We start from the raw sequence: 14640 nt of genomic DNA on the forward strand, positions 1-14640 counted from the left end.
ATTACTTGCATAGAATACAAACAATACACGAAGGCATTTCCTGGTGTTCTATAAGTAGCTTTAACTATCTTTTAATCAGAATCAGTGTTATTGGCACATTACATCAGTTACATCATTACGTCAGTTGCCCAGAGGCAGCACAGTCAGCCAGCAGTTACAAGATGACAGATACACAACAAGGACTGTCAGATACAGCAATAGAGATGAATACATTCCAGAAGGACCAATATAAGGAGGAGGCAATGGAATAACAAGGAAGGTTTAACTGCCTTTTATTAAGGTGCAGAGAACTATAAATCAGACAGCATTTCCGTGTGAATCACACCTTCATATGGTCCAGAAGTACCATCAATAATAAACAGTATACAATATATACAAACATGTACCCTGCAAAACACAGATCACATTCGCACAATGGAAAAGAAGCCCCTGGGCCTTTTTATTTTATTTTTTTGTCATTACATTAGCATAAACGTACTGTACTGCCTGTACTGTTAAAAGTATTAACAGGAAAAGGGACCACTTCACCCATTCATACAAACATACAAACACTTCAGAAGCATTTCACCTGCCCCCGCTACTGTTCTCACAAAGACACAAAGGGACCCGCACACAGAACACATTCAAATGCATACTTCCCATTTTCTCAAATTCTAAGCCTGTGCACTAAAAAGGTCTGGCACAGACATTATCCTCTCAAACATCAAATGCGTACATGTATGAAGCAGTCAGGAAGTAACCATGTCCATTATGGTCATATAGTGGCCTACCTGCAGCACACACTGTGCAATCGACATACGTTTGTACTATAGCACAAAACACTGGTCAGTGGTCAGCATGCAACAAGCTGATGTAACAAGTTTTGGTTAACGGTTACGGAAAGCAAAAAAACGTTGTCATCCTGTACAACCAACCATCCAAAATATATTTTGGGTATATGGAATGTGTTCCAGGGCCACAAGAAAACTACACATTTGGCCCACAGGACTCCAGTTCAATATCACTGGTTTAGATGGATGTTTACTATGATATCATGCTCTTGAAATATATATCTTATTTCAGGGGTTGACACTAAGGTGTCAGAGGCATTTGCCTGTCGGGCAAGGACAGGTCATGTTCTACTTTCCCAAAGGTCATTATGGAATGATACGTAACATTTTGATTACCGTTAATTTTTTACTTTCTGGGGCTGTGCGATAACAAATGTCATACCTCAATCTTTAAGAAAAATACATACATAGCTATGAATATGACTATGGGTTCACACTTGCCATTTTATATTTTTAAGTGTAGCAACAGTGAGAACAGCACATTATAGGCAAACAGTGCTCTTATTTTACATTCCACAGACCAGAAGAAAGAGTGCTCTGGCCACGTTCAGGTGTTTAGGCAGATATTGTGATGATTCCGTTGGCGTCCGCTCTCAAACAGCGGAGAGGGGACGTGCTCTCTGCATCCTCATACGTTCTTCATAAATGGTTGGATTGTGTTCCTTGCTGAGGGCCAGAGTCAATGGCCTCCTCTCTCCTTCTCCTACCCCATGCTCCATCTGACACAACACAGCCCTGCTGTCCCCAGTCGGGCAACCCGAAAGCAAACTCCACCTGACAGAAAGTTTTATTTACCTGCCAGGGGCAGTTTAGTAGTCCGCAAAGGGGAACAATCCACACAAATCGTGGTAATCCAACATTGGGAAAGTAGTCCATCAAAGTGGTCCAGTGTGGCTGTAAAAAAAGGCCTGTAGGTAGGAGTGGTTGAGAGAGAGCGAGATAGACATGACCAGAGGAGAGCCAAATGAAATGGTCTGCAATGGTTGCCTATTCCAATTCGTCCTCAGACATGTCTGAGTCACTGTCATCATCATCAGCATCATCTGTGTTGTCCAAAAAGGTGACGTTCTCTGCATCAGTTCATCAACTTGCATGTAATGTTCCCGTGCCAGCATCATCCCTTTTCGGTTTTCCCACTGCTTACGGAGGATTATGCACTGCAGTCCTTTCAGACCCTCGAAACTTAGTTTCCACGGTGAGCCTTGGGGTAGAACACAAGACAAAACCTGTGTTAGTAACAGTCATCAGTGGTATGTATTATATTCATGAAATATTGTAACACTTGCTATGCATCCCATGCCTATAATGTGTTATAAACATACTTATACAGTTGTAAGTATAGCACGAATAATGCCTTATAACAATAACAATAACACATTAGAGATTTGTATAATGACGTATAAGGCCATGTAAAATTAATTGAAGTAAGCTTATAAAACTATAGTTACAGTTATAAGCAATCATAACTGCAATCATAAACCATTGTATGATGACACTTCCTAAGAATCCCATCTTAATTCTCATAGTAGTAATGCTTTATAATCACGCTTATAATGCATTATAATATTTGTTAAAATCCATTATACTGTCATAACTGTCTATGCAAGATCATAGAGACCTATAATACTTGACCTTAAGTCACCTTATAAGGGCCGATGCGTACTCCACTTTTAGAGCAGAGTTAAAATCGGTTTGGCTCTGTCCAAACAACGTCATTCAGAGGTTCGAAGGGTGCTGCCGAGATGTTGTGACACCCGAAACGAACCGATTTAAACTCGGCTCTAAAAGTGGAATATGCATCAGCCCCAAGTCATCATGAAATGCTATTTGTGTTATGATAACTGTTAAAATGCATTAAGATTATTTTGTGGGTGTTTATTATTATAATTATACAGTGTTATACGCAGATTAGAATATATTAGAAGTATGTTTATAATGAATTATAGACATGGAATGCATAGCAGTTGTTACAAAAATAATTTATTGCAAATACATACTCATTGGCCCAGAAGAAAAACTGCACGACAGCTCCTTCAGGTCATGGTCATACGCTGAAAGACTTTTCCAGTGATGTTCCATCTCAGTCACCAGGATTTTCTTCTCCTCTGTGAGTCGCCTTCCTGCCATGATGACGTCATAACGCCCGTCTCTTTGTTCTGAGATCGACAGAATCTGGAATGCATTTATGACAAAGATTCACAGGGAAAATGAGCAGTGTTAGCCACTTAGACACTTGTAAACACACCACTCAAAGTTGCCTCTCCCAAACTCAACAAGCAAGTGTGTATATTATGTGGAATTATGGGTCAGATTTGTTGGAAGCAGTCAACAGACTAGTGTACATACCACTGTGATGAAGCTGCCATGGCCATGCTGTATCAACAGATATGATGGTTTCCATGCTCAGGTGTTCTGCGCTAGGAACCAACCTGTTGTACTGTTCTACAACAGAAGCTAGGATCTCCTTCTCCTTCCTCATCTGTCGAAGGATCCTGGCACGAGCTTTTGTTCCGTCAGTGTCTTTATGCAGACGCTGAGACCTCCTTTTGAGCCCAAGCACCAGCATCTCTATCCTATTGGCCAAGGCATCAGGCTCATCAGCAGTAGTTGTTGGTGCTGCAGAAGAGAGGAAATAGGTGGGTACAAAACCACAGTATAAGACACAAGGATTAGGAACCCAATGTCAGTGAACTCCAGGTAACGTGACCATATCACCCCCATCTTAGCTGTCTTCACTGTGGTTACCCGTTCAATTTTAAGTTTTGACGTATAACTTTTAAAGCTGTGAGCAAATAATATGTGCATTAACAATAATCAATTCCTCACCTTCTGCCCACTCCTTCACCCAATCCTCCAACTGGCTCTCTGACACTGCTAATTCCACCTTTAGGGATTCCAGGTTCTGCTGTTGGCTTTGAAGACCTTTAACGGCCTACAATGACAAAGAATCAAAGACAAGAAAACAAATGTTGTCTCATACACGTAAAATACTGCCACATGTAATATTAAAAATCTTAAAGAACATCACTGATATCATTACCTTCTGATATTGGCGAGACAGCGATGTGGCTCAAACTGTACAACTTCCCACTGAAAGTAGCTCTTCTGGAAGGCATCTGTTGAGATCTTCCCTGTCTATTTCAAAATAAGGATATCAACAGTTTATAATGGGCAGGCAATAAATAAGAAACAAATTCAATGCACATGACAAAAAGAAAAAATATATACTGTTGGCTAACTAAATTAAATACTCACACGGCCAAAGTGAACAGTTCGCTGATCAAGCATTCTTAAAAATGCCTGGCAGGACAGTCCTGGTGCAGCCATCTTCATTTTCTCAAATGAGAACAATATATCTGTGGCATAAACTGTTGCGAAATTAAGTGTAGCAGGCCAGCAGTTACTGCAAATGAGATCGTCCACTCCAGCAGTCCAAGTGGCTTGGCATGACTCGCAACTCAGGTCAGGCATGCTGAGATCATATCGCCCTAGAAAATCAAAGACACGCACACTGTAATGTAAAACCTAGCATGGCATAAATTAGTCAATAGGCATACGTTTGATTTCATAAATACACCTATGACAAGCCTTGTGGGTAAGTAAAAATACCAAGTAAAAATATATTTTTAAGATGCTTTAAAAAAAAAAAAAATCCTTACCATCCATTGTGATCACAGCAACAGCCTTTCCTGGGTTGACCCTCAATGCCTCCGATGCACAACCACAGATATTTGCAGGTATCCGCACAGGTACAAAGCACTCTGAAAAAGATAATTTGTGTCCAATAGGAAATAGAACATTACGATTGCTGGAACCACTTGAAGAGACTGAAAGAAGAGTGAGAAAGGTTAAAAAGATTCCTTGACCGTAAGACAGGACAAAAAAATGCATTGTTTAGTGGTCAAAGTAATGAGATTAATGAGTCAGAGAGGATATGATAGGTGTACTCACAAACAAGAACTTACCACAACGGCAATGAGCCTCATCTACAATGCAGGTGGTTGGAGGCAAAGGCTGGAAGAACCCTGCATTCATGGCATCCCTGTTGTGCATCACGTTTCTAGTGTCTGTGTGCGTTTTGATGTCACATTCGGCACACAGGAATGGCCGTGGTTCACAGCCATGACAGCAGACAGCAGCTGGACTGATGGCACACTGTTGGCACATGTGTGTGCCTACATGTGCCCTCGCTGCAACGCGGTTAATCAGCCAGGGTCTCTCTGCCCGCCATCTCTCTAAAAGAGAGTGGTTCCGCGTACTCCAGTCGGAGGAAGCCTGGAGAGGAGCTGGGGTTGGTGCTTCCTCGATGTCAGCCGATGCAACGCTCAGGGAGTGCTGGAGCTCTTGTATGAAACGCTCTGTTAAGATAGTATGGGATATTGAAAAACAACATTAGGTTATGTTTTACATTTACAATATAAAAAGTATAATAATGGCTGTGAAAAGGTTAGTTGCACATTTATTCTGGTAAATGTGCAATACAAACATATAATTAACATTCAAACTCATTGACAGATTATTAGAATATATCATGAACATATTGCTTTGCACTAATGAAATACACACCAACGGCATTTGGAGCAAAGGAGACCTCAGCATTAGTGTCAGGAAAATCGTTGGGAGGAACAGGTTTCTGACCGCAACCACCTGGATGAGCCTTCCGACTTGGACCAGCTACAACAGGAAAAAAAAAACACTGTCATCAACATTTACTCTCTCCTCAACATTTACTCATTGGCCTGGCATGTGCACTTAAGCCTTTCCAAATTGTCTAGAATGACGCAGCATGATTGGTCTTCAACCAGCCAAAAATGGCACGTCGCTCTGGATTAAGAGCATCTGCTAAATGCATGAATTGTAAAAACTATAACCTAACTAATATATCCACAGTGATTTTCAATGTTTATTAGATTCACACACATCAACACAGACGGCAAAGCAAGGCACCAATCTGCTCATCAGGAGCAGTTAGGGGTTCAGTGTCTTGCCCAAAGTCAAGTGGACACTTCACATGGTCTGAAAATGTACGCGATCCACACATATGACCACTGAACATGGCAGCTGAGATAGGCTGCCGGGTTAAGTGGTCAGATGGGTGGATCGCAAAAGCTTTTGAAATTTTAAAGTGGATTTTATAATCGGCCTCAGGTCTAAATGAGTTAATGGTATAACAATACTGACCCTGATTTCTGGTTGATCCTGGCAGGGATGACATTTCTATTGCTGTCTCTCTTTTTCCACCTTACGGTTGGTCCAGGTGCCTTTGCCTTCTTCGCTGGAGTTGGTGGTGCTCTCCATTGTGACTCTGGAGGAATCAAGGCATTTAGACTTCTGGCCACAGCTTCCGCTTTTGCGGCATTTAAACTCCTTTCAAGTTCCGTAACCATGGCTTTTGGATCACTCATGGTGACGGGTAACAACAAATAACAGACAAAGACAATGATAAGACAAACAAGGGTAAACACACACACACACACACACACACACACACACACACACACACACACACACACACACACACACACACACACACACACACACACACACACACACACACACACACACACACACTAAGAGAAAGGTGTGGGGTGGGGGGGGGGGGGGGGGGGAGAGAGAGAGAGAGAGAGAGAGAGAGAGAGAGAGTGGCTCTTAAAAGTGCCTTTTGGGTTGTTTGTTTGTTTGTTTGTTTGTTTAGGAGAGTTTGGTTGGAAGGATCTGTAAGAGAAAGCAACATATTCAGAATTACAATGAACAAAAGGAGAAACAGCCCTAAACCAGATATACAGAATCTAATACTTGCCCAAAAACACATCACGATACCTTTAATAGCTGCATACACTGAAATCCTGAGATAAACTCTGAGAGTGTACAGAACCGAATAGAACAGGGGTCTTCAACGTTTTCAGGCCAAGGACCCCCTAGCTGAGAGAGAGATGAAGCAGGGACCCCCTCTATATTGTATAAAATTGTGAAAATTCAGATTAAACTTTTTTGGTTTACTTTGTCTGCTTTTTCCCTCTCTATACATATAGCCTCTTTGCCAAAAAATAGCCGATCTACAAGCTCTCAAGCGCGAGGCGTTGAGAGCTTGTAGATCTGCTATTTTCGGCTAATGTTCCCCTCAGAAAAGGAATTATAGGGTTCAAGTGGTTAATGTAAAAAAAAAATCCTATCACACAAAGATTTGGCGGACCCCCTATAGTAGCTCTAAGGACCCCCTGTTGAAGACCCCTGGAATAGACCCTTATAGACCATATCCACACAGCGGCCATATTGCCAATGAAATGCCACCCCAGTTGCCACAGCAACGCAATGTTAAATTCCAAAATGGCCGCCGTGTGAATATGGACTATGGCAGTGGTTCTGGTTCTGGCTTTTCATGTGAAGCGCCCCAAATTAATATGTAACATATCAGTTTTAAGAAATAGATCCATAAGCTCACAACACGTCACATCGCAATGCTTTGTGAGCTTTTTGATCAGCTACTTTCGAATATCCAAACAACAACAACATTAACATCATAATACATTTAAATTAAGTGATTAAATAGTTCCTGTTTTAAAAAATCTTTATTTAACTCCTGGTACCAGCTTTATAGTTGAATCCTCTGCCCCCCCGCCCCCACCCATCTTCTCTTATTCAACTGACCTTTATCCCAACATGTTTTGCATTGCACCTCTGTATGGTATATATAATATGACTGTTCAATTGAGTACAATGGACCAAAATGTAAACAAGCCCCTGGGGCTTATTGTGTTCATATTTTAGCATAACATTTGACTGTACTACTAGTACTGATTGATTAATTGATTTAATACTTTATTAGCAGTACAGGACAGTAAAGTTCCATAGGATTTAAACCACAAGAAAGCACTATGGCTCAATAGGATCCTTTTGTATTCTATTCATAATAAAACATCCATTTGTACACTCAGAATGGGAAACACAAACAATGATTACATTTCGTTTTGCCTTTAGTGTTGTGCAAACAAACATGGCATATAGAATACATAACTACACACAAATGAAGAGGGACACACACAAATAGCCGAGCTCATGTTGTTGTGTTTGTTTGTTATGGCTTGTTAGCTTAGGGATATGTCCACTGTAAAACAGTTTTAAACTTATACAGACCGACCAACTTGCTACTGTACACACCCTAACATGTTAGCAACAACCCTGTGTTGTGGTTCTATGATTTAGTGGTGGTGGGGGTGCAGATTTAACATGTATTTCTATTAAATAAATGAAAAAGTAACAAGACTTCACTTACCGCGATGTAGTTGAAAAACAATGCAATGCATCATGGGAGGCATAGACGCACATATGCATACCAGTGTTGCCAGGTATGCTTATTATAATTTCCCCCAAAAATGAATTTGAAAATAGCAGATCTACAAGCTCACAACGCGTCGCATCACGACACGTTGTGAGCTTGTAGATCTGCTATTTTCAAGCAGCTGACGTATATGTTTGAAGTGCTCATGAGTCATGTGGCCCATAGTTGCTTCTTTTGGGCTTGTTTTCCTAGACCAGTGGTTGCTTGTTTCTCTCACAGAATCTGGCAACGCTGGTAATGACGTTTTTGCTGCACAACTGCCCCTCAATATGATTGTTTACGTCCTAAATGTTACAAAAAACATGAAATCGTTTTGAGAAAAAATAAATGCTGCTATTTGTTCCTAAGCGACTGCAAAAGACTGCTGTTATTTGTTTCAAAAAGCTTTAAAAGAAGGCCAGAACCTTTACAGAACGTGAAATGTGCCTATAACCACATTTCCGGTTCAGAACGGATACGGAAACGTTATGTTTGTTTTCATGTATGTGTACGTGGTGAACATCCGGATGCAGTAGGCGGGATTTTATGAGTGCTAGGAATCAAGAAATTACAAATAATTATTTATTGCTAGAATTGTTCATACATTAGGCATTTAAGTGCCAGAATAATTGATTAGTGGACAAGCAGATCATTTATATAGATCTATTAGATTAAAATAAATAGTTTTGATCGGATCTTTACTACTGTCAATCAAGTCATACGGAAGTAATGTGACGTTGACGTCACGGGTATACAAAAGTTAAATAAAAGTGTCGTTCTCAACAAATACTCATCGAAAAATTACCAAACTAGTATGTAAATACTCAGAATATTTACAGGTTTTTGTGGGTGGTGGCGTGTGGTCTGGTGCATTTCAAACAAGCTTATTAGCGCACGTTTTGAAATGCCAATGCATTATCAATGGCCCGCCTGTGACGGCGCAATGTGTCGTCTTTGGACCTCAATGAATGTCTATGAGTGACCGTGGAAGGCACATAATTACGTCGCTGGCGTCCAGCGACGGCATTCGGCTCCGTCGCGGGGTTCTGACAAAAAGGCAACCGGCTACGTTTTCGGAGTGAGACCGTGTTGGCCTTCATGATATATGTCATTTTTATACATTATTTTTAATACATATTTTGTTGTATCAAGCAACTTAGAATATGTCTGGTGAGCACACAACAGCCAAAATAAACATAAAAATGACCCCAGAAGTGTTGTAAATGTAAATACCCCCATTAACAGCTACAGTATGAACCTGCTTCAACTGCTGATGGTCATGTCCACGGCCTGCATATTAAGTTGGGTAGGCCTATAGGGTTCACCGTCTCTTGTGTACGATTTCCCCATGAAGCTACAGGAAGATGTGGTGAATAGCGGCTTCCTGTGACGTTACAGAGAAACCACACGTACTGAACCTAATGATCAGATACTGATGGTTAGGAGAGATAACCTGTTAAACATATCTAATGTCGCTATCATGTGGAAACCTCATATGTCCATAACTGTTACTTCTCAGGATTCAAATTCAAAAATAGCAAAAGTAGCAGATCTACTGTACAAGCTCAAAACGCGTTGCTTCGCGCCGCATTTCGAGCTTGTGGATCTGCTAGCCTAATAATAATAATTATTATTATTATTATAATACAAATAATACACATAATAATAATAATAATAACAATAGAAAATACACTTTTAAGAAGTAGTGAAAATAGCTATTTTTACTAGTTTGGGTCCCGGGGAGACATCAACAAGTTTGGGAACCCATGTATTACGGTGCAGCAACCGGTCCAACAGGCATCTATACACTTCCTTCGTACTGTAGGCTGAGGGACTTTAGTGATGCATCTCTTCCACCATGCTGTGTTGAACACATCCTACTGGCATCTCAGCCTGGTTTGGAAACCTTGGTGTTAAGCTGGTAGCACAGATAAAATCCATGAAAACCATTGTTTCCAGGCAGCATCCCACACTCCAGGCTGTCTATGATGGAACTTTAAAGGCTAGGCAGGAGAGCTCAACCCACTGAACTTAGATCCGGGTGCAGATTCTAAACATATAGCACATTAACAAAGTAAGGTCTGCACTCACAAAACAAGTTTTAAGGCTTTAGCAACAATAAACAAACGTTTTTCAATCCTTCTGGCCTTGGTCAGCATTTTAATCACCATAGTAATACACAATATAATATCAATATAAAAAATATAGGTTATAAAATATACAAGTTAGGAATAAAAAAAATAGATTATAAAATAGGCCTTCAAATCCAACAAGAAAATAACAGTATTTTTCTTTTACAATAAAGCAATTCAATACCAGTTCCTCATTGAATCCCTTACGGAATTCTGTATGTATAGAGTGAAACTGGTACGCTTCTCTTCTGTAAAAGTAAACAATCTCTATCAGCTCTTGTTTTCATGGGACTCACCCACTTCAATACCATGAAAGCTCAGCCTACACACCTCATGTCCCTGTGGCATTAAAATGCCTGGCTACAGGAGTGTTTTCATTGTGAATTCTAATGTTTTTATCTTAGTGTTGCCAACAAAACAAAAACAAGAAGGCCATTTCAAAAGATAAACTAATGGTACATACTTTGCTCTTCCATGTAATCTTTTTGGCTGTATGAGGGTGTAAAGAGCCACACTTCATGACATTACAGTTAACAGTTATTTTGCAGCTTTAATAGTGAAAGGAAAGGTTACCTGGGGGTAAGTAGCCTAAGTAGCCAAGAAATGTTGAAGTTGTATGTATGTACCTTTTTTCATCAACCTATCTCTCAGATTGTTAGCATGTTTATTAGCAAAAATATGAGGAGTATTGGAAAAGGCCTTTCCCACCACAGGGACCATCTTCTATACTAAATTGATTTCATGAGTGTTTGGTCCACAATGTCCTCATGATTCTAAATGTACTTCTTTAAATTGTTTTTATTATTTAGCAAAATAAAAAAATCTTTCTTTTTTTCTCTTCTTCTTTAGGATATATTTGTTTGGAGGTGAAGCAGACTTCCTCATCATCATCATTGCCCTGGGAAGGAAACACCTATGAAGGGACCAGGGAGGTCCGTGCGACCGGCCTTGCCTTTCCCTTTGCCTGATTCGTCGAAGCGCTCCTTGGATGATCCAGTGTACTTGGTGGTATCTGTCAGTCTGTCCACCGCAGCGGATTTTGGGCCTCTCTAAAGCGGAGGAACATATTGTTGTTCAAAACATAATAATAATCACACGCACACGCACACACACGCACACGCACATGCACACACACACAGCACCTGGGTAAGAAATGTCTCTTCCAGACAGTGGCCTATAGGGCATAGCAGTGGCGGCCATTTTCTGGTTCCACTTCAGAATAGTCAATGCATTTTTCCCATTGACATTTCCAAAAATATTTATATCAATGAATTTAAGCCTAGAATCAAGCCATCCAGGGTCCTGGTGAATCATGACCATAAAACATTTTTTTCTGTGATTTCTTAAATTTTTATAGTTAATTATATGATATACTATATATATTTAATAAATACCCTTTGTTTTGCCATTTTCAAAAACGTTTTTTTCACAGAATCAAACGTTTTATGGTCATGATTCACCAGGACCCTGGATGGCTTGATTCTAGGCTTAAAATAATTGATATAAATATTTTTGGAAATGTCAATGGGAAAAATGCATTGACTATTTTGAAGTGGAACCAGAAAATGGACGCCACTGCTATGCCCTATTGTAGATCCCACTTCTAAAACATTGTTACATCTCCACTGTCCTCATCAGCAACATGTAGTTTATTAGCTGTAACACGCACGCACGCACGCACGCACACACCCACAGCCAGCCAGCCAAACAGCCAGTGGCATGCTCTGTCATATTCCAATTACATCATTTATATTTGCTGGTAACAGGTGAGGATGGGTGTGTTGTCAAACACTCACAGTGACTCCCACGTTGGCAGGTTGCTTCCCTGCTAAGAGACCATAGATCTGCTGCTCTGCCTCCTGCTGGCTTTTCCCTTTAAAGCGTTTGGGAGCCAACTCTGTCAACGCCTGCTTGAACTGCTCAAATGTGATGACACGGGCCGACTTCACTCTGAGGACACACACACACGCACACACACACACACACACACACACACACACACACACACACACACACACACACACACACACACACACACACACACACACACACACACACACACACACACACACATTTGAAATATTTATTTATGTCCACATAATAAGAAGTACAGGATGTACAAAGGACATAAACACTGCCAGTGCAGTCAGATGAAGGGAAAACAGTTACTTACAAAGCGCATGTAAAGCAGAGCAATGTTACATACAAAACAAAAGATGGCATACTTGTCAAACACAGCGGACAATAATCATGGGTAAAGGAAGCAACGCCTCCTCCAAATTGAGCGGCCTCCTATAATAGCTGATATTGAGCAGTACCTTGCTAATTGTTTAGCCCTCCTTTTGGAGAGGCCGGCCATTTGCAGGCCCCTCACAACCAACTTGTGCACGTGTCCTAGACTACCAAAGATAAAAACCAAAAGTTTACATCTGTAGCCTAGCTGAGAGATGGTCTGCTCTAGCTGTTATATGCTTACTGCACAACTGACACTTGTCAAGTCCATAACGTACAAATTAAGACTACCAGCATGGTCACAAGTAAACCAACTACTAGACTACTAGATAGTTTTATATTCACACCATGACTAGGCGAGGCAGTGAAATAACTAAATAAATGACATCCATTCCTGCTTTTGCTTGATGCTCAGATGCATGTGGAGCAACACTAGGGGGCAGCAGTGACTGCTCTAAGGAAAGTCGGAAGACACTGAACCCCTGCTCCCTATAAGAGCAAGCTGGGTGAATGTAGGCATATAGCACAAGCGCTTTGGAGAAATGTTGCTTTAGAAATGCAGACCATTTAAGTAAGTTGGTGCTATTTGACAGTGTTTCACTATTAAAGCTGCAAAGTGGAACTTATTTTAATGAATACAACTTTATTTGAACCAGTATATCTGTATGGTAGTCTATGTACAATATAACTAGTACAGTGGTACAGTCTGCAGTGGTTGGTTGGAGGTGCTCTCCCTGCTCTTCCACTGAAAATGTAGATCCTGGTGAGACAAGGATTTGAATCCTGTGTAAGATGAGTTTAGATGGGAGACTTCCTTTTTTTATTTTATACATTTCTACCCCTTTTTTCTCCCAAAGTCTTTATGCCAATTGTGTCACTGAGGAGCACCCACAGGAGGACGTAGAGCCTAGGAATATGTGCAGTAAAAATGTTCACCCTCCCCTCCCGGCTTCTCTCCCCCGAACACAGGCCTTACATCTTCGACCGGTATCGACACAAGATGCCTCTTGTCTTGACAAAGATGACATCACTCACAGCAGCCAGCAGCCCTTCCCATGCATCTACATCTTCGTGTAGAATTCTAGCCAACACTCCAGGAACATTCAGTGTTAGTAACAGAGTAGATATATCTATGTATACATGTGCGGTAAAATCAAATCAAATATCTTACTTGAATTTACTGAAGACGATGTCCACATCTGTGGAGGTGACGTTCTTGCCATCTGTGATGCCACAGTCCTTACACATCTTCACAAAGTTCTTGCCGTTCATCTCCTTGCCCGTGGCCTTCGTGTCTCCATGGACAGCAAACTTCTTGAAGGAAGTCTCCACCTCTGCTATGGACACTGAACTCTCTGCCATGCTGGGGTAGCATAGGCTACGCACGCACACACACGCACACACGCGCGCACACACACACACACACACAGAAAACGTTTTTTTTTTTCTGAACAAAATTGTATTTTGACTAATCTGTGGGAATACAAGAACGCTCGGTACAACAACCTAGTCGGACCTGGCCAAATCCGGCGACCTCGGAAGGGTCGACGGCTTGACGCAGAGACAACACGGACACGCACTGATAAAAACATCCCAGAGAGGAAGCCTAGTGGTGCTGGTGCGGTTCATACCTGCTAAGTGACGGGTTGATGAGCACTGATGCTGGGCAGGGAACCCTGAGCGGATGTTGCTTACTGACACTCCCTGACTCCTGTAATGACGGCACAATGGAGGGATGGAAGGATTAAGGGATACAGAATGGAGGAGAGGAGAGCGAGAGAGAGACAGAGAGAAAGAGGGAGAGAGAGAGAAGAGGAGGAGAAGAGACGGTACCGACCAGCACAATATGACGTCATCGCAGTCACATACAGATTGAGCATTGATGATCGTGTTGTTCTTGGATTTACAACTTGTTGCCAAGAAGGAGATGCTTTAGATTTTATTGTTATTATATAATAATAGTTAATAGTCTTGGTTGAATATTAAACAGGATTTGTTTTTATCCAACTGTTTGAACACTGGTAGTTCTGCGAAGCTTTGGAACAAAATGCAAATCAGAATGTTATGTTCAAAATGCCTTTATGACACATTGTCAGTTGAGAGGGTTTGTAATTTTTAAAAGTGTTGT

General features: G+C 41.1%; 1 protein-coding gene and 1 long non-coding RNA gene across 2 annotated transcripts; both read right to left on the bottom strand.

Moving 5' to 3' along the window:
• Window positions 1-1631: 1631 nt before the first annotated feature.
• Window positions 1632-4178, bottom strand: LOC311059407. Its single transcript, XR_014602160.1, has 6 exons — window positions 4086-4178; window positions 3871-3965; window positions 3657-3762; window positions 3177-3446; window positions 2828-3002; window positions 1632-2031 (listed from the first exon to the last, which is right to left on the bottom strand). It is a non-coding gene; the product is annotated as an uncharacterized lncRNA (long non-coding RNA).
• A 6992-nt stretch (window positions 4179-11170) lies between these two features.
• LOC311053819 (tubulin polymerization-promoting protein family member 3-like) lies at window positions 11171-13874 on the bottom strand (the record flags this gene model as incomplete). The annotated part of the gene is made up of 3 exons (XM_084069509.1): window positions 11171-11329; window positions 12077-12230; window positions 13684-13874. The coding sequence occupies 3 exons, from the start codon at window positions 13872-13874 to the stop codon at window positions 11171-11173; spliced, it is 504 nt and encodes a 167-aa protein (XP_083925635.1).
• Between the last annotated feature and the right edge of the window lie 766 nt (window positions 13875-14640).

This window comes from Gymnoscopelus microlampas, assembly GCF_963454915.1.
Source record: "Gymnoscopelus microlampas genome assembly, chromosome: 2".
Lineage (NCBI taxonomy): Eukaryota > Metazoa > Chordata > Actinopteri > Myctophiformes > Myctophidae > Gymnoscopelus > Gymnoscopelus microlampas.